This window comes from Elephas maximus, chromosome 2 (assembly GCF_024166365.1).
Source record: "Elephas maximus indicus isolate mEleMax1 chromosome 2, mEleMax1 primary haplotype, whole genome shotgun sequence".
Lineage (NCBI taxonomy): Eukaryota > Metazoa > Chordata > Mammalia > Proboscidea > Elephantidae > Elephas > Elephas maximus.
Window position 1 is genome coordinate 145,416,275 of NC_064820.1, and position 25,103 is coordinate 145,441,377.

The 25,103-nt window shown below is 41.9% G+C and overlaps 1 protein-coding gene across 3 annotated transcripts in view; it reads right to left on the reverse strand.

Moving 5' to 3' along the window:
* The window catches only part of KCNN2 (potassium calcium-activated channel subfamily N member 2), a 160,387-nt gene extending 135,985 nt beyond the window's left edge, over positions 1 to 24,402 (reverse strand). Inside the window, exons 1-2 of one of the 3 annotated variants that reach the window (XM_049873643.1) lie at positions 23,236 to 24,402; positions 22,512 to 22,607 (exon numbers count right to left, since the gene is read on the reverse strand). In XM_049873643.1, the coding sequence (XP_049729600.1) occupies positions 22,512 to 22,607; positions 23,236 to 24,342 (1,203 nt within the window). In that variant the 5' untranslated portion in view covers positions 24,343 to 24,402. Of the gene's footprint in view, positions 1 to 22,511; positions 22,608 to 23,235 lie in introns of those variants that run through there. The other 2 variants (XM_049873644.1, XM_049873646.1) reach the window with 2 other exon arrangements.
* Between the last annotated feature and the right edge of the window lie 701 nt (positions 24,403 to 25,103).

The following is a 25,103-nucleotide window of genomic DNA, read 5'->3' on the forward strand; positions in this document are numbered from 1 at the left end:
ATGCACCATTACAAGTCTGTTCACTGGGCTACTCAGTCCTGGGAAGGAACAGTAGAACCAGGTAAGAATCTGCTCTCTGAAGCTGACAGTGTAAGGTGAGACACAGTCTGATAAACACCTGTTGTAATAACGGCCTCCATGGACTAGGTACTGTACCAAGCACTTCACTCTCTGCCATCCCCACTGTCCTTCAAACCTGCCATGCAATCCTAACAAAAATCTCATGATTCTAATTCCTAATTAGGGATAATTACAAATGAGAAACTGAGGATCACAGAGGTCATGATTACTGATGGCAAATATAACAAAAACAATAATAAGGCTACAGATTGTGTGATTAGGGTGTGTCTGTCAAACATTGTGCTAAGCATATAATTTCAGTGTAAGCCTTACAGCAACCTCATGAGATCCCAAACCAAAAAACCAAATCCTTGCCGTGGAGTTGATTTCGACTCATTGCCACCGTACAGGACAGAGAAGAGCTGCACCATAGGGTTTCCAAGTAGCGGCTGGTTGCCTGGAATTGCTGACATTTTGGTTAGCAGCCATGCTCTTAACCACTGTGCCCCCAGAGCTCTATTATCCCCATTTTACAGATGAGAAACTGAAGCTCAGGACTGTTCGTAGGTTGTCAGAGATCATTGGTTAGAAGTTAGGAAAATCTGTATTTGAATGGAGTTTCATCTCACTTCAGAGCTTTTTTGTCACTGTGTTAAACTGCAGAGGCAGCAAAGAAAAGAAGGCGGCAGCTAAGTCAAGCCGGATGGCGGGGTTGGGCATGGAAGATTTCTTGGGAGAGATGATTCTTGAGATAAATTTTGCATCTCCAGAAGAATTTGGGCAAATAAAGGGGGGAAGGCATTCCAGGCATAGAGATATGGAATGCTGTGATATCCTCAGGGAATTACAGATAATTATTTGCTGGAGCAGAAATGGTATATCCAGCAGAAAAGAATGAGGTGAAAGGGGCTGACAAGGAGACAGGAGCCAGATCATAGGGGCTCCGTGAAATATCTAAGTTAAGGAATGTGTCCCCAACAGCAACAGAGAGCCGCTGAATCATTTCAGAATTGTTGCGACAGGGTCAGATTTAAGTTTCAGGCATTCCTGCAACAGGATGGAGGATGGGCCACCAGAAAGTAGGGGGAGGGGCAGAGTCGTCAAACTGGAGTCAAGGAGATGACACTATACGTGTTAAAAGTGACAAGGTAACAACCCAGAAAGAAACTCCCAAAAGCGTATTTACATATTCCTCTGAGATGATTTCAGATGATATGTTGTTAATGGACAGTTTTAGTGTAGTGTATTAGAAAACATATGCAATTATATTACAGCCCATAATTTCATGGATATTGTTACTTAAGACACGGCAAAAAAAGTGAGTTGATTTAAAGAACAACAGTAAATAAATATGACAAATGTAATAAAATATAGAAATATAATACATAACACATAAAATATAAAATAGAATATATATTTATTATAATATAATGCATTTTATAGATTATATATCAGACTATTGTTGCCTATTATATTGTTATAATGTATAATATATATTTTACTATATATTATAAAGGAGCCCTGGTGGCACAAATGGTTAAGTACTCAGCTGCTAACCGAAAGGCTGGCAGTTCAAACCCACCCAGCGGCTTCATGAGAGAAAGATCTGGAGAGCTGCTTCCATAAAGATTACAACCAAGAAAACCCTATGGGGTAGTAGTTCTACTCTGTCACATGGTGTCGCTGTGAGTTGGAATTGACTGGGTGGTACCTAACAACAGCAATATACGTTATACGTTATGTAATAATATATATAAATATAAAATACTAAATAAATACAGATTGTAGGAGACCTGGTAAAATTCCAGGTTTGGGAAACACAGAACTAAGGCACTGAGAGTGTTATCAGAAAACAGAGGTACCTCAAAAGACACTAAGAGGAAGTGTGGTGACTAGCTGCAGCTGGGGGCCTGGGAGGGGAGCCGCATGAGAGAGAAGAAAAGGACGAGGCTGTTCGCTGAGGCCGAGGTGGACAGATGTGCCCACACTAAGGAGCAAATGTAAGAGGACAGGGAGGTGGTCTAGTGAAATGGTAAAGTTTGGACACAGTGAGTTGAGGGCTCTGCAGGACTCCCAAGGGGAGGTGTCCAGCAGGCAGCTGCGAGTGGAGAAGATTATCTACATGAAATGTAACTTTAATCACTAAAAATAACAGGAAATAAGCCAATTTATAAATTGTACACATAGCCAGAACTCCAGAAAACACCCTTTACTGCTTCCCAACTTAATCTGTGATAAAACACACAGATAACAGTCAACTATAAAACATTTCCTTTAAAATATAAAACAAATCAGCCTCACTTCCTGCCTGAGACCAACCACACCAACCGTGCCACAAAAGATCGTAAATCGCAATCCAGCCAGGCTTCCTGAGACTCTCTAGATTACGGAGCCTGAGGGTCAAACAGACCTTCTCTCCTCACTGGTCCGGGAGAGATGACTCAGAACTCCTAGGCTCCAGCTTATGTTCCCAACAAGGCAGTTTCTACCACAGCCATTCTACTCACATGTAATGATGTAAATTTAATTCAAATATGCAATTTCACCCCAATCCCAGAAGTTTAAGAACCTACAAGGACTACATAATACTTGGGCCATAGCCATAAGCAGGCCTTGTATCTACATAAACTCTGCCTTTCCCAGGCTGCAAGCTGATCACATCTGAACCTCTGCCCACCACACACTTTACAACAAAACCAAACCTGTTGCCGTCGACTCAATTCCAACTCATATGATCCTACAAGACAGAAGAGAACTGCCCCATAGGGTTTCCAAGGAGGCGCTGGTAGATTCAAACTGCTGACCTTTTGGTTAGCAGCCGAGCTCTTAACCACTGCACCATCAGGGCTCCCCACACACCTTAATGATTCAAAAATCGGAGCAAAGAGTAAAATAACTTTTGATCCAAAGGCAGAAGAAATACTTTTGTGTACATTGCTCCCTACCTTTGTTCACTATGCTGGTCTCTAACTCAGCTGTCAGTAAACAGTTTTTGTGAGGGGCCACAGAGTAAATTTTTTTTTTTTTTTTTACAAGTCATATAGTCTCTGCTGCAATTACTCAATTCTGTGGTTGTTATGGGAAAGCAAGAATATATGATAAGTAAACTAATGGACCTGATTGTGTTCCAATAAAAGTTTATTTATAAAAATGTGCAGGCTGCATTTGGCCTATGGGCTGTAGTTTACCAACCCTGCTCAAATTAATCAAGTGTTTGCCTGCTCTGCCCAACCTCTCTGTTACCAGAACTTGGTTCAAACTACCAGTTGCCATCAAGTCAGTTCTGACCCATGGTGATGTCATGTGTGCAGAGTGGAACTGCACTCCCTAGGGCTTTCAAGGCTGTGACCTTTTAGAAGTAAATCACCAGACCTTTCTTCTGAGGTAGCGCTGGGTGTGTTCGAACCACCAACCCTTCCATTAGTTGTCAAGCGCATAACCATTGCTCTGTGCAGGGAATCCCAGAACTTGGTTCAGCTACTTGAAACATAGTACATTAATATCCCCTTCCCTTATAGCATGCCTGAAGTGGTCTGAAGGAAATGGGTGGCATTTTTGTATGCTAGATTTTTTATAATCAGTGTCCTATTGAATCCACAAAACAATCAAATGAGATGGGTACAATTATCATCTCCGTTTTGCAGATGAAGAAAATGGGGCTGCTAGAGGTACATTTTCTTCTTGTGGTCATACACGATGAAGCCAGGTTCCGACGCCAGTCTGTCTGGACACAGACAAAGCTAGAGTTCTTAACTGCCACCCTGCGTTACTTCCTATTCGCACATGTGGCTGCCTACTAGAAGGTGTGTATCCCAATCTCTCCTCCCACACTATCCTCAGGGAGTCTACACTTTTTGTTGTTACTCACACCCTGCTAGGCAGTGACTGACCCAGCCAGATGCCACCAATTGCCTCCAAGGAATGGTTCTTCTGCTTTTTAGTGGTTTAACCTTCAGCATAAACAAGAGAGCAAGTGCCAGATACTATCTACCATGACCAGAAAATGTTTATGTTTGTCCTTCCCCCAACAACTGTGACCCACCCAAGGATATTAGAGATCATTATATATCCTCAGCATGTCCCTTAGGATCCAGGGCAGATCGGAAATCCTGATGTGGCTGGTAGTCTCAAAACACAGCGTGTGTTTCCCCGGAATACTCCCAAGTGAAAAGAAGGCTAGGGAGGCTGAAAGACAGGAACGTAAATGTAAACACACTCAGCGGGGGCCTGAGAGAACACTGGGTATATAGAGGGCTGCTCCAGAGAAGAGGACCCAAAGACAACTTTAAAATAAAGTCAATGAGCTCATTTAAAAACTTGTTGATGTTCATGGTAAACAGGATGAGATTTGTAGCATCTCATTGTAATATCCCCCACTGTGTTTCGGAGAAAGGGCAAATATCCTTAACTGCTTGGACTTCACTGTGAATATACACAGGTCATACTGGTCATCATTCATACCACTGGAGGAGTGAGAAAATGCAGGCAAATTAATAAAAATTCGCATTCAGGCTGGGAATGCAGCTAGAGCACATACCACATGGGTATCTGAGATCATCACCTCCACCTGGCCAGCCTCCCTATCCTATTCCTTTTCATATGCTGCATTTGGTTCTTATACAACCAAAAAAAATCGGTTTCTGTGGAGTTGATTCCAACTCATGGCGATCCCATATGTGTCAGAGTAGAACTCTGCTCTGTAAGGTTTTCAATGGCAGATTTTTTGGAAGTAGGCTGCCAGGCCTTTCTTCTGAGGGACCTCTAGTTGGATCTGAATCACCCACCTTTCAGTTAGTAGCCAAGCGAGTTAACTGTTTGCACCGCTTAGGTACTCCTGTCATACAGCAAAAAACACACTGCCATCCAGTCAATTCCAACCCATAGTGGCCCTAAAGGACAGAGCAGAACTCCCCCATGGGGTTTCCAAGGAGTGGCTAGTGGACCTGAACTGCTGACCTTTTGGTTAGCACCCATATCACTTAACCATTGTGCCACCAGGGCTCATATAGCAATACGTCCTAATTCAGGTCTTAAAGACAAGCCCTTTATCCCACACTCCACCACATGAATCCCTTGGCTATGCCCCCTGTGCTCCTGCAGAATGGTACAGAGACCCCTCTTGTGCTGGGTAAACGCTTCAGAGCAACTTCCCCTCTGTTATTTCTCTGTGTGGTATCTGCACAGGATGTTTTGACGTGGACTTGAAGGACCAAGGCCCAGACACATTGCGGCTAGTTGTATAAAACTTCAACGAGACACACTTGATGGATAACTTATTTCTAAATAGCTGCCACCACAGCAATCTGCGTACACAGTATCAGACTCAGCGAAACAGTGAACATGACAGCAAGCGGGCTGGACCCTCATCCCCAACAGAAGGAACGCCCAAGGGATAGATTCCGAGACGTGAAGCAGAACATGGCCCAAACTCAGCAACTGCAAAGCAGGTACAGCTGTCAAAAACAAGAAGAGACTGGATCTGCTGAGGGAAAAAAGAAAATAATGCAGAAGGGTGAGCCTTCTAAAAAATAATATAAAAATCTGTCACAGCCAGTGAATTCCAAATCAAGGAAATTAAAGAAAACAATAGTTTTCAACTCTGCAAGGTTGCTTTTTTTTTCTTTCAAAAAACAAAAATAGTATATATTTATCTTTATATCAATACTGATTATTTTTTTAAAGTCTGCTTGTAATGGTTCTAAAGCAAATGGAAGAAATGATGAAGTAAAAGAACTGAACGTAAGATTTCAAAGGGTGGCTTGAGAAGACAAAGTATTATAATGACATGTGCAAAGAGCTGGAGTTAGAAAACCAAAACGGAAAAACATGCTCAGCACTTCTCAAGCTGAAAGAAGTGGAGAAACAAATTCAAGCTTCAAATTGCAATTCTGAAGGATTCTACGGGCAAAATATTGAACTACACAGGAGGCATCAAAAGAAGATGAAAGGAATACACAGAGCCACTGTTACTAAAAAGAATTGATCGACCTTTAACCATTTCAGGAGGGATCATGTGATCAAGAACCAATGATATTTAAGGAAGAAGTCCAAGCTGCACTGAAGGTACTGGCACAATACAAGGCTCCAGAACTGATGGAATACCAATTGAGATGTTTCAAAAAACAGATGTAGCAGCAGAGGTGCTCACTCATTTATGCCAAGGAATTTGGAAGAGAACTACCTGGCCAATCAACTGGAAGAGATCCATATTTGTGCCCGTTCCAAAGAAAGCGGATCCAACAGAATGAGGAAATTATAGAACAATATCATTAATATCACCCACAAGTAAAATTTTGCTGAAGATCATTCAAAAGTGGTAGCAGCAGTACATCAATAGGAACTGCCAGAAATTCAAGCTGGGTTCAGAAAAGGATGTGGAACCAGGGATATCATTGCTGATGTCACACGGATCCTGGCTGAAAGCAGAGAATACCAGAAAGACGTTTTATTGATTATCCAAAGACATTTAACTGTGTGGATCATAACAAATTATGGATAACATTGCGAAGAACGGGAATTCCGGAACACTTAAGTGTGCTCATGCAGACCAAGAGGCAGTTGTTCGAATGGAACAAGGGGATATCATGTGGTTTGAAGTCAGGAAAGGTGTGCATCAGGGTTGTATCCTTTCACCATACTTATTCAATCTGTATGCTGAGCAAATAATCCCAGAACTGGACTATATGAAGAAGAACGGGGCATCAGAATTGGAGGAAGATGCGCTAACCACCGGCTATATTCGATGGCACTGGGTTTTCTTCTTTTTTGTGTGTGTGATACGCAGATGACACAACCTTGCTTGCTGAAAGTGAAGAGGACTTGAAGCACATATTGATGAAGATTAAAGACTACAGCCTTCAGTATGGATTATACTTCAATATAAAGAAAACAAAACAAAACCCTCCCAACTGGGTCAACAGGCAACATCTTGATAAAGGGAGAAAAGATTGAAGTTGTGAAGGATTTCATTTTTAACTTGGATCCGCAATCAACGTCATGAAAGCAGCAGTCAAGAAATCAAAAGATGCATTGCACTGGGCAAATCTGCTGCAAAAGACTTCTTTAAAGTGTTAAAAAGCAAAGCTGTTACTTTGAGGGCTAAGGTGCATCAGACGCAAGCCATGGTATTTTCAATTGCCTCACATGCAAGTAAAAGCTGGACAATGAATAAGGAAGACCAAAGAAGAATTGATGCCCTTGAATAATAGTGTTGGTGAAGAATATTGGATACACCATGGACTGCCAGAAGAATGAACAAATCTGTCTTGGAAGAAGTACAGCCAGAATGCTCCTTAGAAGCAATGATGGCAAGACTCTGTCTTATGTCTTTGGACATGTTATCTGGAGGGACCAGTCCCTGGAGAAGGACCTCATGCTTGGTAGAGAGTTAGGGAATAAGCAGAAGACCCTCAGGGAGATGCATTAACATAGTGGCTGCAATGACAGGCTCAAGCACGGCAACAACTGTGAGGATGCTACAGGACCAGGCAGTGTTTTGTTCTGTTGTACACAGGGTCGCTATGAGTTAGAGCTGACTTGAAACTGCCTAACAACAACAACTACGATGGTTAATGTTATGTGTAATCTTGATTGGGTCATGATTCTCAGCGGTTTGGCAGATACTGATCTGACTGCTCTTCCATAATACAATATATCATAGTCACTTCCATGATGTGATCTGATGTGATCAGCCCATAAGTTTTAAGGAGAGCTTCCTCAGGGTTGTGGCATGCATCTAATACATATCATTTTGGCAAAGCTAGCTTGCTTGCTCTGGATCCTGCACCTGACTCATCATCATACGACCTCTGGTTCTTGGGACCTGAGCCAGCAGCCACCACTTGACCTGCAGATTTAGGGATTCGCCAGTTGTGTAGCCCATGAACCAGCAGCCATCTGACCTGTCGATTTTAGGTTCGTTAGCCCCAGCAACCGCGTGAGTCAGGAAAAGCCCCCAGCCTGATGCCTGACCCACGCATTTGGGGCTTGCCAGCCTCCACAACTGTGTAAGCCATTTTCTTAAGATAAATCCCTCTCTTTCTCTGTCTCTCTCTCTCTACGTGTATATATATGTATATATACATATGCTTCACTGGTTTTGCTTCTCTAGAGAACCCAGCCTAAGACACTGTTCAAATGCATTTTCATTATGTATTTTCTTTGGCATTGACAGATGAGAAAAACAGAGAGATTTTTTACTAAAATACTAATGGGAAAGAAAGAAATTTCTATTCAAGATATATTTCAACGATAGCATTAAAATTTGCAACATTACCCACAGGTTCAAGCAGTAAGCTGAAGCTTTAAATCAGTTTAACCTAAGAAATATATCTTAAGCTATTCTGACTTCAAAAGAGTGACAGTAATTCACACTCTTTGATATAAGAACTTTTTTCCAAGTTTGGGATAATTTACCAAAATGCAAACTGGCCTGTGGCAAGTTTTCAAAATGAAAACCTTTCTTTGTTTTAGCTACTCCATAGCTAAGACCGCAAACACTAAAGTTTTCAGTCAATGGCTTTGTTTGGGTACAGGTACAAAAGTACTAGATATATATTTGAAAAAGCAGAAGGTGACTATTATAAATCCCAGTCACAATTTTTGTATATTATATGCATGCCACTTTCATATTTAGCTTAATCATTATTTTTCAATATTTTAAATAGTATGTGACTATGAAAATAAGTCTATCGCTAGGATATAATTTCTCCTTAGCCACACAGTAAAAAAAAAAAAAAAATCAAAATTTAAGGATTAGCCTTAACTATCATGATGGTAGACACTATTCTAAGAAAAAAAAAATCCAAAATCAAGAGTATAATAAGGATATCATACTGGTTAATATCTCCTCCCAAAAACTCAGTATATTTACATAAAAACTAATTTACAAACATTGCACAGAATTTTTTTAGGAAACCAAAAGTTCCTGATAGAGGAAGACTAGCTCCGTAACCAAGCAATAAAAGCTACGTACCCTAATCTCATTAGTCAAATCACTCGTAAGCAACCCCATCTTAACACCCACTGGAAAACCATTACAGATAAATACACAATTGGGTTAAAATAATCAGACTATTGAAGCAAGTAAAAAACACATTACTGATGTAGAATACTGGCCGTTAGAACTTGTCCATATAATTCAGTTCAAAGTTTACAATGTCTGAATCCCAACAAGTCCTGTAAATTCAAAATACAAAGTCCAAAGCTCATCCAAGAAGAACACATTGTTCCAAACTAGAGACTGACATAATGTAGACTTATTTAATGATCATTTGAAAAGAAACAGAAGATGCAAAACTCTCTTATAAAAAGAAAGCCCAATCACTGTACCAAGCATACTTCAAAATGTCACTTGTCATATTTACATAAAAAATGCTACCCGATTCATTCAAGCAAACATAATGGTGAAGGTTGGGGGTGGTGCATACTAAATAAAACCCTACTGAGAGGTAAACCCTGTCCAGAAAAAGAAAAGAATAAAAGCCCTTTTATTTAAATGCGACGTAAACCTACAATGAATATGGACAAAAAAATGTTACCAGTTACAGTCCTCTATTCGTGTGCCTTTGTTTACTACGTCTTGCCCTTTCAGCAGTGGTTTCATACCAGAATTTTCCATTATCCAAACTATTCCTTTGTTTACTTTTCAGAGTGCCTAAATTAACTCTTTTAGTCACCAGGGTCCTAATTAGTGACTACATGCCGTCAGCTGTGACCCTGATGCCTGAAGGAGTTAACGATGCTCAGAAAAGGCCTTGCTTGCAGCATGCAGCCGTGCCTGTGGTAGGTTTATGAGAGGAGGCGAGAATGGCCATTTTGGTAAAAACTGTTAGCCAGAACATTATAGTACTTTAGCACTAGCTTACAGATCTAAAACCTAACAGTCAAAATGATCACTTATCTCCTAAGATAGCGAACCTGCCCACAGGGAGAGGCCAAGCTAATTCAGTTTGTGTGTATATATGTGTATATATATGTATATATATAGCCTGTCCTGAACAGAGATAAGCAGTTTCTTTTTCAAAAGCAAACACACACACACACATATTTTAGAAAAGTGTTTATAAACTAATGGACTCTGTTGGAATGCCCATCCTTTTTTTGTTGTTCATTTTCATAAGCCTGATAAAATATTATATATATATATCTTATATATATATATATATATAGCCTGTCCTGAACAGAGATAAGAAGTTTCTTTTAAAAAGCAAACACACACACACATATTTTGGAAAAGTGTTTATAAACTAATGGACTCTGTTGGAATGCCCATCCTTTTTTTGTTGTTCATTTTCATAAGCCTGATAAGGAAAAAAAAATCATCATTGCTTCCCAAATCCCAGAGAGGGTGGGCTTCAATTCCTCCCCTTCCACCCAGCAAACACTGAAACAGCTATGAAAAACCAGCAGCTGACACCTAAATAGCCCTCACCACATGCCAGGCAGTGTTCTTGCACTTTACAAATATTAACTCGTTTAACCCTCATAACAACCTGATGAGAGAGGTACTCTATATTCCCCATATTACAGACAAGAAAACTGAAGTACAGAGAGATTAAGTAACTTGTCCAAGGTCACACAGCTAATTAGTGGCAGAGCTGGGTCTGAGCACAGACAGACTGGCTCCAGAGGCAGTGTGCGAAATCACGAGGCTATGTTGCAAAAACAGTAAACAACCCAAGGAGAGTGTGACTGCTCAGTTCATCAGGAAAACTAATAGAGAAAAATTTCAGCAATACTACTTTTTACAGTTTCCCATAAGAAAAAAGGACTGGGAACATTTGGGGACAAAATGATCTTCCAGTACTGCTTTCACATTGTTTTATATAAACTTTAATTATTAAACAGAGATACCCTTTCACAAGTCTGGTTAGCCAATATTTAGAAACCAGTATCATGAAGAAATAAGGGTATAGGAGACTACAGAGAAGCAAATTCCTAGATTTACAAATAAGTACAGTACTAAAAGCACTAACTGGTAAATTGGACCTAAATACTCCAGAAAATAAACCACATCAGTTATTGGACAAAGTGGTTTGTAAGCAACTTAAAATGAAAAGAGTGATAAAATCTTTTGGAAGGTCAATGCGACAAACTATCAATTGTCTTAACTAATATCCTTTACCTCAGTAATTTCTCTCTTGGCAATTTATCCTTAGGAAATCATCAGAGATACAAAAGTTCATGTGCAAGGTTACTCATTATAAAAATTAATTTAAATAGGTTATTTTTAATTTTCTCAAGTGTACAAAAATAAGGGAAATAATTAAATTTACTGCATCTACACGATGAAAAGAATTGCAGCTATTAAGAATGTTTAATGGCATGGGAAAATCAATAGAAAGTTACATGAAAAGAATACAAAATCTCTTTAAAGAGATTTAAAGCCAATGCCATATCCATCTCTCTCTTTATACAAACATAACACAAGTAATAATTATCTCTGGGAGGTAAGATTAGACTAGTTTATATTCTTCTTCATAGTTTCCTATGTTTTTTTAAAAAAAAAATTTAACATGAATAGTTATTAATTTCATAATCTGAAGAAAAAAACTTTTAAGAGAAAAGACATTAGATCATGGAACTTAGAATGCTTAAAATCATAAGCAAATCAGTTTCGTTTCCATCTTGGATACCATTAATAGACTGGTAAATCATGAGACTGCAGTTGACACAAAATTGATGAATTTCAGCAAGGAATCTGCCAATCCCTCATGGCATTCTTATAGACAAAACAGAGAGATGTGTGTTGGCTGATAGTTCAGCATTTGTAGATTTGTTATTACTTAAAAGGCTGTACCAATATCATAGGTGAACAGACGACTAACAACACAAAAAAGCCTACTACTTCTGAGCTCTGACCTTGGCTCTCTCATCCTATTGAACTGAGAGCAATGAATGACTTGGGTATGGGTTCTAAAGATACACTTTTCAAACTTGCTGCCAGCACAAAGCTGGGAAGAAGAGTTAAATGTGTCATTGACAGGTATGCAAACCTAATACTGACCATGTTTCTGGAGCAGAATTTAGTACCAATTTGAAACCTTGAGTCTTGCCAATTCTACAGACAGTCTGTACACAGGATTTTCCAAACCTAAACAAATGTTTGTCAAGTTAACAGTGGAATTATGATTCAATCAATCCTGATATGCTGAAATGCTGATCTGAAACCAAGATGCTATTTGATCAAGTTAATAAATGTGAGCCACACATTCAGTTAAAATTATAAGTTTACATGTTAAAAATGAGAATAACTTGGCAACAGTTATTGTGAAGCACTGACCATTTTCGACTAGTAAAAGTCAATACTAAAGTGTTTTGATGAAGGGGGGTTACAAACCTCATCTGAAGGTACCAGCTACATTTCTCACCTTCTCAGATGAAGAGGGGGTTCAAGAGAACAGAGTAAGTCCAGAAGAATGTGATCAGGGATATGTAAAGTCTGATCAGAGATACTCAAACAAGCTGGAATGATTTACCCAAAAGTGCATTTAAAGTGACCTAACTATTGTTGAAATTTTTGCTCTGCCATTTCTTGAAAGGGGAAACAATTTGTTCTGTGATACTAGAAGTTACAATGTATCTTCTGTCTCTAGGGCTCCACTGAAACTCTTCATCAAGGTCAGCAATGATCTGCAACTTGCCAAATCCATGAGGCACTTCTCTATACCATATCAACAGGCCTCCACAGGATTCAAGACACAGCGCTGTGCCCTCCTTAAAACACTATTATCTCTTGACCTCCCCAACCCTAGGGACAACTCATTCTTGTTTCCTTTGTCTAGTTCCTCCTTTATTCAACCTCTAGATGTCTGAGGTTGATCAATTCTTGATCTTCTTTCATCTCCTCTCTTTCTCTTCTCTCAGTGATTTTATCAATTTCTGTGGGTTTAAACATCCTCTACGCTGGTAACTTCCAAATTTAAATTTCCATTACAGGCCTTTCCTCTGAGCTCCAGACTCTCACATGCAGTCATAAGCATTTCAAGTGTATTATGCCAAAGCAAGGAGTCCCTAGGTGGTGCAAATGTTTAACACATTTGGCTGCTAACCAAAAAGTTAGAGGACAGAGTGTACCCAGAGGCACCTCAGAAGACAGGCTTGGCAATCTACTTCCCCAAAATCAGCCATTCAAAATCCTGTGCAGCACAGTTCTACTCTGACACACATGGAGTCACCATGAGTCATAATCTACTCAACAGCAACTTCCTTATGGAAACAAACTCCACATCCTGCCCTTCAATTTGAGTCTTCCCCCAACTCGGCATGGACCCTGGTGGCTCAATGGACTCAGCATGATGTATTCAAGTTGTTCAAACCAGAACCCCAAGAATCAGCTTTGCATCATCCATTGCCCTCACATGTCACATCCAACCCTCTAGTAAGTCCATTCTACCTCCAATATCAGTCTGCAATCAGACCTTTTCTCCTCATTTCCACTGCTGCTGCCCACGCCAAGTCAATGTCACCTCTCACTGCAATGCGGCTTGCCAAGATCCTAAGAGTCTCCAGACCATTCTCCTCAGAGCATCAAAAAAAGATTTGATTGAATATTAAGTCAGATCATGATTCTCCACTACTTTAAACCCTACAACGATTGCCCCCACTGCACTTTGCAAAAATTCAAAAACCCTTAAAATATATGTCAAGACCCTTCAATATCTGGACTCTGCATGCCCTCCAACCCCATCCGGTACCATTCTCCCCTTGTGTGGGCCACACTGCTTTGTTCACATTCATTTAAACATAGTAAACTGCTTCCAGTCACCAGGCTTTTGCACAGGCTGTCCCCATAAACTCAGCCAGTAGTGTCTACTTCTTTTCTTTTATGTCTCAGCTTAAATGTCACTTTCTCAGAGAGTCATCCCCTGATCATTCTGTCTAATGTGAACACCCTCAGCCCCATTAAATTTCTACCTCAGCCCTTCGTATTCTTTTTATATCAGTAATCACAGCTTCCGAGAATTTTATTTGTTTTTTTTACTTAATTTTTGTCTCTCTCTTTAATTGCACTCCCTTGGAGTGTCAGAAGGGGCCTTGCTGTCTTATTCCTCATTGTATTTGCTTAGCTCAAGAGCTTCTTAAAAGTTGAATAAAACCAGACTTCATGGCTTTACAGACAAAATAGAGAAATGTACAAATGTGTAAAATTAATAAAACCAGGCTTCACCTCAACATGTGGAAGCATTTTCTAAAAATAAAAGTGGTTTATCAACGGAACAGATGTAAACTGACAATCCTCAAAAGAGGGTTCTAGCAGAAACTGGGTGACCACTTTCATCACAATTGACATTAACGGAGTTGCCATGCTGGGTGGGATATTGGACCAGGTAACCAGAAACACAGGTTCTACTTTTATGACTAGAATTCTTAAGGAGTTTCAGGTTACAAATATACTCCAAAAATAGAAAATATTATTTCCTGAGCAAAGATTCTTTCTAAGACAATTCCACAAAACCACTTCATATCCTTACCAAATGTAACTTCCCTGATGTTAAATCAGTGCAGGCTCCCTCTGGCTGTTCTGCCAGGTTTGGCTGGGATGATGACAGCCCACAATGCCCTTCTCTCCAAGCTGTACAAAACGTGGTCCACAAATAGGCTGGAAGCTCAGGCCAACCCACTTGTGGTTAAACCTAAAGTTCCACTCTTCATTCATTTGTGATGCTGCCCTGTAAACACACCAGGATCACTTTATTTAGTGTCACGCCTATTAATAATGCAGCGATCCTTACACAGGCAGGAGGAGAAAATTAGTCCTGAGTGATTTTGTTACTACAGTGTACCCACGAAGTTGAAGGGACTGAGAGTCTCATTACAACTGATGTAAAGTTGCTGGCAATATAGACACCAGTTGTTGAGCTTAACACCATGCAATGAAGTAATCCAGGTAATTGTTCCACCTCACTATCTTTTGGAGTGTTACAGTCAACCTGTACCTATAATTCTCATTGACCACACAGATATAGCAGGGACCTAAAGATCAATCTAAGATCATTTCTTCTATTCCTGTAGCCTCCTTCATCTTCACCAACCTCCCCCTAATTTTTTTTAAAATAAAAAACTGGCCAATATTTGCTTCTGATCATGCATTTACAATGATATTTCAGCTTGTCAATAGCTTAGATAAGCCTATTGGGTTTCCAAGGAGCAGCTGGTGGATTTGAACTGCCAACCTTTTGGTTAGCAGCTGAGCTCTTAACCACTGCACCACCAAGGCTCCAATGCACCACTAAAAAAAAAGTTGCATAGTGGCATTTTTGACTCATAGTGGCCCTTTGGGACACAGAGGAGAACTGCCCCATAGGGTTCCCAAGGACCACCTAGTAGATTCAAGCTGCCAGATCTTTTGGTTAGCAGCCAAGCTCTTAACCACTGCACAGCCAGGGCCCCACTACCCACTGCCATCGAGTTGATTCCGACTCATAGTGACCCTATAGGACAGAGTAGAACTGCCCCGTAGAGTTTCCAAGGAGCGCCTGTCATTTACAAATAAGCCTATGAGGCCATAAATTTTGACCTTATTTTTCTCCAAAAAGCAAATTTCAGGAAGACAGTGAGCTTTTTGGACTTTCAAAAAGCCAGTGATAATTAAAATTCCTTTTCATAATATCCAGTGCTGACAATGCTGTGGAGGCTTAATGTGTGAGGAAGCAGGGAGTGTAAACGCTGACGATCTTCCTGAAGGGCTCCTGCGCAATTCCATTCAATTTAAAATGCAAACTCCATTTGATTCAGCAATCTGACTGCTGGATATTTACCATATGTATATACTCAATCGTTGCTGTTGCTGTGTGCTCTGAAGTGGGAACTGACTCATAGAGACCTTATAGAACAGAGTGGAACTGCCCCACAGTGTTTCTAAGGCTATAATCTTTACTGAAGCAGATCACCAGGTTTTCTCCCTAGGAGCAGCCAGTAGATTCAAACCGCCAATCTTTTGGTTAGCAGCTAAGCACTTAACCGCTGCGCCACCAAGGCTCTTTTGATATCATTTAAAAACCCATTCCCGTTGAGTCAATTCCGACTCATAGTGACCCTATAGGACAGAACTGCCCTATAGAGTTTCCAAGGAGCACCTGGTGGATTGGAACTGCGGACCTTTTGCTATAGCACTTACACAGTATGCCACCAGAGTTTCCTTGATATCAATTAGTAGATTAAAGTAAATATGCAAGGATGTTCACTTGAAGATTGTAATGGCAAAAAACTAGAAAAAAATCAAAAGTGCCTATCAGCTATCAACACAAGGCAACTCTCAACACAGGGCTGGAAAAATAAACAGCAATACATCCATAAAATGAAATAATATGCAGGTATCAAAAAAGAATGAGCTAGGTCTTCATATGCTAATGAGGAGAAACCTCCAAGATATATTAAGGAATAAAAATAAGGTGTGTGTGTACGTTGTTATTGTTGGGTGCCATCAAGTCGATTCTGCCTCACAGTGACCCCATATGACAAAGCAGAACTACCCCATAGGGCTGTCTTGGCTGTAATCTTTACATAAGCACATCACCAGGCTTTTTCTCTCACGGAGTCGCTGGGTGGGTTCGAACCACCAATCTTTTGGTTAATGGCTGAGTACTTAACTTTTGTACTACCAGGGTTACTTTGGTGTATATAAAAATTCTGGAAGGATAAATGAGAAACTTAAAAGTGGTCACCTCTGGGAAATGGGACAGAGTATATGGAATGTGTCTATCACTTTTTTTTAAATAATTTTTATTGTGCTTTAAGTGAAAGTTTACAAATCAAGTCAGTCTGTCACATGTAAGCTTATATACACCTTACTACATACTCCCATTTACTCTCCCCCTAAAGAGTCAGCCCGTTCCCTTCTTCCAGTCTCTCCTTTCATGACCCTTTTGCCAGTTTCTAACGCTCTCTATCCTCCCATCCCCCCTCCAGACAGGAGATGCCAATACAGTCTCAAGTGTCCACTTGATACAAGTAGCTCACTCTTCATCATCATCTCTCTCCAGCCCATTGTCCAGTCCCTTGCATGTCTGATGAGTAGTCTTCGGGAATGGTTCCTGTCCTGGGCCAAGAGAAGGTTTAGGGACCATGACCGCCGGGATTCTTCTAGTCTCAGTCAGACCGTTAAGTCTGGGCTTTTTATGAGAATTTGGGGTCTGCATCCCACTGTTCTCCTACTCCCTCAAGAGTTCTCTGTTTTGTTCCCTGTCAGGGCATTCTTCAGTTGTGGCCGGGCTATCACCTGTTTTTAAAACTCTCTGTACCATTTGAATTACGTTTACTACTTGTATTTATTGTTATTATATTAATAAGAATAAGAACTATGTGTAGTATTTTCTGCATGGTCTGGGAAGCAGCCACTTGCTCTCCATGGGAGTGGAAAATGAGTTTCCCTTCCTAGTCCTCACAAGGCAAGCCATAGATCCTACTAAGCAGGTGCAGAATGACCCAGAAGGCTTCATGGGTTGCTAAGGCCCTTGCCCTTACACTCACCCACCTCCTGTGTATGGTCTTGATGCACAAATGAAAAGTAATTTTAACTTCTGTTTCTCCATTTTAGATCCATATACTCTTATCTCTCAAAAGCTAACTTGAAAGAGGGCGAGTATCACTTGGAGTCATTCCAAAGGACACTAAAGGAAAATCAGCCTGCTTCCTCTAATGCTATTTATCATAATAATTATACTATTACCAAAACAAAAACAAACAAAAAAATTTTTCAAATTCAAAGGCTAGTATATGTCATTCTCCTATGTTACATGAGAACCAGGAAGATCAATAAATAGTCTAAGGGGCTTTCTTTCCCAACACAGAACCTTGGTTTTGCCTATCTCAAAACACTAAATAACTCTTTTAAATAAGATCACCTTCATAAGAAAAATAACAGGATATTAGTGTTGAAAAGATGAAGTGAAATCTACGTTCAAATGTTCTAGTGCTGAAGACCTTAAATAGTATTTCAACTTTGTTTTGTATTTATTTCATCAGAGAAATACCTCCTCTAACCCCATGGGTGGGGAGGGCAGGGGCAGCAAAAAGGAAATAAAAATCACAGGAAATCATGCTTCTCTGTTTTTCCTATGATTTGACCCTGACACTTAACAGGAGGCTACTCACTGCGTATCAAGTGACCTTTCCAAATTGCATGAAAACAGTCTCCACAATATTTGTGGAGCCCCAGAGTGGTGCAAATGATTAACACGCTTGGCTACTAACAGAAGGCTGAAAGTTCACATCCATCCAGAGATACTTTGGAAAAAATCCTCCCCATCTGCTTCCAAAAAATCAGCCATTAAAAAACCCTGTGGCTCACACTGCTATACATTGGGTTGCCAGGAGTCGGAATCAATCAACAGCAAGTGGTTTATAGTATATTTCCTTTGTTGGAAGGTCATGACCTATTAGTATTTACTAAAGTTTGTTTAGTCACTCATTCAGTTAATTATTTTTTGGCTTTACTAATGGATAAACCAAAACCAAACCAAACCCAGTGCCATCGAGTCGATTCTGACTCATAGCGTCCCTATAGACAACAAAGTCAAATGCCTATTTGAAAAAAGTCTAATATCTACTTAGCTGAAAATCTCTCCCATTAAAACAGATTTTAAATAAGCATTTTAACAACAACAAAAAAAGTGATTTCATTTTTGGTCCTGGATACACAAATAATTTGTGAAATGAACAAACTATAGCCTTGTGCATTGAGCTGTCTGTGGTACTGAAAAATGACACCAAAGCTGAAATTTACTGAGTTGTGTCCCCACAAAGTCTCCCCACCACACTGTTTTAATTCAAGCACTTCATCCTTGACTCGCCTGAACTATCTTATTTTGCCAGAGTGTGTATAAACATTTTATAAAAGGTCACACCGGCTCGCTTTCCAAGGTTCTCCGTGGAAATGTCAGGGACTCTCCAAGTTTTGTTAAGCAATTCTGGTGGATGAAGAGCCAGAACACTGGCTAGAGCACTCCTTTCCAGAATGCTGTGAGAAACCATACCATGTATCAGATACCTAGACTAGCTAGCTTTCACCACCCAGTCAGCATACCAACAGGCTAAAAATTAAGAGGAAACTGTGATTTTAGATTATATGTTACTTCCAAGGACATGCTCTAAATGGCAGCCTGGGCCCTGCATTTAGTTCTTTAACTCAAAGCTTATAAAAATATTTGGCATTCATTATAGGAAACTGAGAAGTACTTATTAGCTTAAAACTTATTATGAAAGAAATACAGTTACAGCAATGATGTCAATAAATAAAAAGAAGGACAATTCATCATTTGCTATGTGCACTTGGTTTCACTGAGTTTCGAGTGAAATATTTTGACAGCAGCATTGCTTCTACTCCTAGATAAATTAGAACATTCCTATTTTTTTCTGGTTCCTGACTTCTAACTTAGGGTCTCCACATTTATTTGGTCCTTTTCCATTTTATGGGAACCCTGGTGTTATAGTGGTTAAGAGCTAACCAAAGGTCAGCAGTTCAAATCCACCAGGTGCTCCTTGGAAACCTTGTGGCACAGTTCAGCTGTCGCTATGAGTCAGAATCAACTCAATGACAATGGGTTTTTTTTGTTTGTTTGTTTTCCATTTTACATTACCAAAGCATCTCCAATGAGAACTTAGAGCTTTGGCTTGAGGGAAAAATTCTTTGAGATAAAAACCAACCCAAACCCGTTGCCATCGAGTTGATTCTGACTCATAGCAACCCTACGAGACAGAGAACTGCCCATAGGGTTTCCAAGGAATGGCTGGTGGATTCGAACTGCTGACATTTTGGTAAGCAGTCAGGCTCTCAACCACTGTGTTAATAGTGAATACAAAAGCTGTGTCTAAAATGACTAAATGATCTTGCCAAAGCATCTACTTTAAACCTAAGTGTGGTGGGTTTCAACAGAAACCACGTATTATATTAGGTAATCCCAACTGGAAAAAAAAAAAAAAGCAAATCTAACATTTTGTGATGTTTATATTGCTGCGAAATAAAGAACTTCACACTGCTTGTTTGCCTTGGAGGGTCAATCCATGTCCTTACTTTTCTCCCCCAAACTATACAAACTCTAATCAACATTTCTATGCATTTTCATAAAAGAAACAGTCCTCAAAATTAAATAGCCCTCAATAAGTGGAATTTTTTCAAGTGTGAAATAATCTATGAAAATATGATTTCCTATGTATTTTTACAGGTTTCTGTAATAAAGAGTTCTACTATGGTATGAAAATTTTTTATGATACATAATCAACATTTGGCAGCATCATTTCAATTTCTACACATCATTTCAAAAATCTTTCAATAATTCTTAAAAAGCCAGTGTTTTCAAGAAGACACTTTTCTCTTAGTATTAATACCAGCAATGACATTCCCCATAAATGCTTGCTTAGCTGTGTGCTTTTCAGAAGAAACAGAGAATAATAAAGCAGGTGTTTAATTAAAAAAAAAAAAAGCTAAGTTCTCTCATTCCACAGTGGATTAAGTAAACACACACTAGTCTCCAAGTAAAACTTTTTTTTTTAAGTTACTTGACACATTAAACCAAACCCAGTGCCGTTGAGTCGATTCCGACTTATAGCGACCCTATAAGACAGAATAGAACTGCCCCATAGAGTTTCCAAGGAGCGCCTGGCAGATTCAAACTGCCAACCCTTTGGTTAGCAGCCATAGCACTTAACCACTATGCCACCAGGATTTCCGTCTTGATACGCTTTATATATATACATATATATATATATGTATATATGTATATGTATGCAATTTAGGAGAATCTTTTAGTTTAACCTGATCCATATACTAAACTTTGGACCTATAGAGAAACTGCAGACAAAGAAATGTCCATGTTTCACGGCTTTCGCAAGTGCTAGCACAGTACAGCAAGGAGCACCGCATTCCGGAGATAAAGCTAGGAGGGCAGGGTCTGGTTCCTGGTCTGCTACTATCCAGCTGTGTGATCTCAGCAAGCTATTCACCGCTTCAACTTCAGTTTCTACATCTATAAACTGAATCAAGTGACAAAAAGACCTATTTTGTTTCTTCCAGCTCTGTCTACTGTTCAAGTAAAAATGAGAAAATACACTCACATAATGTTTGTTACATTCTATTACCACTATAAAAGGTTTGAAGGAATCTCAAAAGTCCCTGATCACTAATACTGAATTAAAGGCAAACCTATGTAAGTTATCTTTAAAAAAAATCAAATACGTGTTTGCCTTGTTTTGCAGTGCAGTTTTATTACATATCTCTGAACATTCACACTTTTTCTAATTCTCACCCTAACTCAATTTCTTCAAAAACATGCTTTTCAAACTTTTTGCAAAACTGAAAGAAAGCAAGATGAAGTAATTTGTCCCTCCTCATTTGGGGCAGGTGTATCTTTATTTTGTTTGGGAAATAACTAAAATTGGCTTTCTTCTATATTTAGTATGTGTTGGTTAATTAATAATTTAATTCTAAATTAATTTAACACATAATCAGTACTAAATTATTTAAATGGGAAGTCTATCAATGTCTTAAATTCAAAGGTTCTCCTAAAGGAAAACAGGCTAAGTTTGAGGGTTTAATTACCCCACTAAATGTCTAACAACTGTTCAAAAAGAATCAAAAAATACACAAGCAAGTTCGAAGCCAGAAAATGCCCATCTCTCCAGTTTTATAAAACTCTAGTTATTTTTAATTCAAAAACCTTAAAATTCCTTTGACTGTAGGTAGAGCAAAGTAAAACTGAAAAAAAGACGCGGGAATTTTATACAGAGTATTCTGATATTGTCAGTAATAGCCAAATTTAATAGCTCCTGGCTACGTTTAAAGAAAACAAGCATTTTCTTAACAAAATAGTTCATAAGGGCAGTGGCCTTTGATATTAAATGATATACAAATATAAGTTAATGATTGTAGCTAAGAATCTTTTACACCAAAATGTATACTCTAAACTTACAGTACACTTTTTTTTTTTTTTTTAGTTGTTGGGGCTAAGAGGGTTTAGACTTTTCTCATGTCTTGTTTACTTACATGAGCTAGTAACACTATCAACCTATATTCTTCCCTATGCTACATTACAGAAGATGATATAGATGAACACAATTTACCCTACACATTTCCCATACAGAGTAAGGCTAGTGCTAGGTGACCTAAGGAAAACAAATGTGGTGAGTTGTTTGAAGAAGTGGACCACAGAGGTCTAGTATATCTGTATTCCTCATCATCTGTACCCCAAGTATAATACTAGGCTATGTAAAGAAAACAGGTGAATACCTTAAAGGCTTAACAAAAACATTCCAGAAACTACTATATGTTTGCATATTACACTGTTCGAACTTCTTGAAAGAGCCTTTAAGTTTACTGACATAAAAATACAGCATGCATCTTCTGTAACCTCAAGCAAGGACAGGAGAGCTCGGAAAAGCATCTGCCGCCTTGTGTTTTCTCCAGGCTGGCTGCACGGCTTTGGGTCATTCATAAACAGCAGACCCTAAATTACCTGTATTTCCCTGGCGTGGTACACAATGATCAGACCGAGCAGGATGATCGTGGAGAGACTGATAAGGCATTTCAGAGCTAAGGAATACAGCGAAGCCTGCAACACAGATAGAAGCACTTTTGAGAAAGACACCAAGTGTCTCTTAACTACTTTCAGGGCCCCAGGGATCAGGCAGTCTCACAGCAAGTGGACTCGGGGAGGGGGACTTGGGAGCCCCTGACTTGGCTTTGTGATCCACAAGATCACTTGGCCTCAGAGAGAAGCCAGAGGAGAGGAGGGCCGGGAAGGCACACTGCCCCCAGGCCGGTCCGAGCCACAGCAGTTTTGGGGTCTCGAAACGTGAGAGTAAAGTTACTCCTGAGTTTTAAGCGCTGCTGGTTGAGAGGTTTTTTTTTTCTTTTTTGGTTGAGAGGAGCCTCGTAAATTCACGCACCAGTAAAGTAACGGAGCTTGCTTTTCCCACAGACCCCCAAATCACTTATTTAATGCTGCGAATCTTGCAATGTACCCTTTCTGCTTAGATAACTTTGGCTGCCACGCGAACAGGGTTCCACTCTGGAGTTGCCTAGCTGACTAGGGGAGCACGCCTGAGCCGCGCCCGCTATCTCCGGGGGCACCCCCGATTGTCCTGGGGAGGCTCGGGTTGGGCAGGCAAGGGGGTTACCTCCAGTGCCCATCTCAACCACCCCGCGCCGGCAGGGTCAGCAAGGGTTCGAGCGCGTACCTTGTCGTAGGCGCCCCACGACAGCTCGGTCTCAATGACCATAACCACGATGCCGAACATGCCGAAGATAAGCGCGTAGTCGCTGAGCCGCTTGCGCTTCTCGAACAGGGCGCGCCGGTGGCCCAATTTGTAGCCGATATTCTGGTTCTTCTTTTTGCTGGACTTGGTGCCACTGCTGCTGCCGTGCCCGCTGCCTCCGCCGCCGCCACCTCCTCCAGTGCTGCCTCCGCCGGCGGCGGCTCCGTAGAGCGCCAGGTTGTTGGAGTTGTTGTGCTCGGGCTTAGACACTACGATCTCTGGGGCTGAGGATGAGGCGGCAGCGGCGGCAGCTGCAGACGGGGAGGACACGCCGCCACCTGCCCCGACGGATGCAGGGGGCTGCAGGGGCTGCGCCTCGGAGTCCATCTCGTGCAGGTTCCGGCGGGACGCGCTCAAGTTGCTGAGCGGCCGCATGACGCCCCCGTTGTACCTACAGCTGCTCATGGCTATTTCGGTGAAGGGGTTGCTCTCGCGGCGCGCCTGGGGCTGATGGTGCTGGTGGTGCGGCGGGTGCGGGTGGTGGTGGTGGTGGTGTGAGAGCGGGGGCCCGGAGCCCAGGCTGCCGAGGCTGCCCGTAGGACTGGCGGCGGGCTGCAGGCTGTGGCACTGGTGGTATTGGGAGGCGGACGCGGGCTGCTGCGCGTACTGCTGCCGAAGCGCACTGGCATGGCTGGACGGCGTCAGCTCGCTCACATTGAGCTGGCTGCCCCGGCGCGACGAGCAGCAGCAGCAGCAAGACGAGCCCGAGAGTGGCGAAGAGGTGCGGGTCCGGAAGGCGCCGCCGGGCGAGGAGGTGCGGAGCAGCAGGGACAGGTTATCCCCCGCCCCCGCCGCCGGGGCACCGGAGGAGGCGCAGCTGTTGCACCGGAGGCATGGGCTGCTGCCGCCGCTGCCGGGCTGCTGGTGCCCGAGGTGCGGGTGGTGGTGCGGGTGCGGGAGGGGTGCGAAGGGCGGGCACGGCTTGTCCTGGCTCTGTTGCTGCTGCTGACAATGCAGGTGTGAGGAGCGCGACGGCGGCGGTGGCTGCTCTGGGAAGAAGCCGCGCTGGAACTGCAATGGGGTTTCCATGTCAGGGCTGTTAAAGCTGCAGGGAGACCAGGCGGTGGTGCACCCTGCGCAATGCGTTATGGTCGGGAGCGGGGACTCCTGCTGCTGGTGCGAGGAAGGGCCCATGCCGGCTCCGGTAGAATCCAGGCGGCGAGTCCGATTGGTTGGGCGCACCAAAACAATGGGCATGACATCACCTGCGGGGACCAAGACTGAGTTTGCGGCGCGCGCGGTTTCGGGGAGCGTGTGTGAGAAAGCGATGGGGAGGAGGGATATGCAGGATGAAAACCCCGGGGACACAGGCCAGGACCAGGAGAGGGCGAGGGTGCGGGTTCCACCTGATGATAAGGAGCGCCCCTGAGCACTACCGGGGATGGGGAGTCCCCAGGCACTAGAACCCCGCTGTAGAGAAAGGAGAAAAGCGAGGGGCGCCCCTCCCACCCGTGCCACCACCCCCGACTAGTGCCGGATGTGCATCCCGGATCACCTGCGCCGGGCACTGCAGCACGTCGGGCCACCCTGGCCATGGGTCAGGCGCGGGGACAGTGCGGAACCGGGGCCACTCCTGCACCCGCATTCATGCCTCGTAGGGCTGCAAAACAGCAGCCCTTTCGCCGGACGCCCACCTCTCCCTCATCGTCCCGCTGAGAGTGGGATGCAGGCTGCCCGCCAAGTAACTGCGGGGGCACTTGCTTTGGGGATGAAAAGTTTGACGAATGGCTACGCCAGCGCAATAGGGCTGGGTGAAACTCTGGAGCCTGAACCCCAGTTTGGCCGCTGAG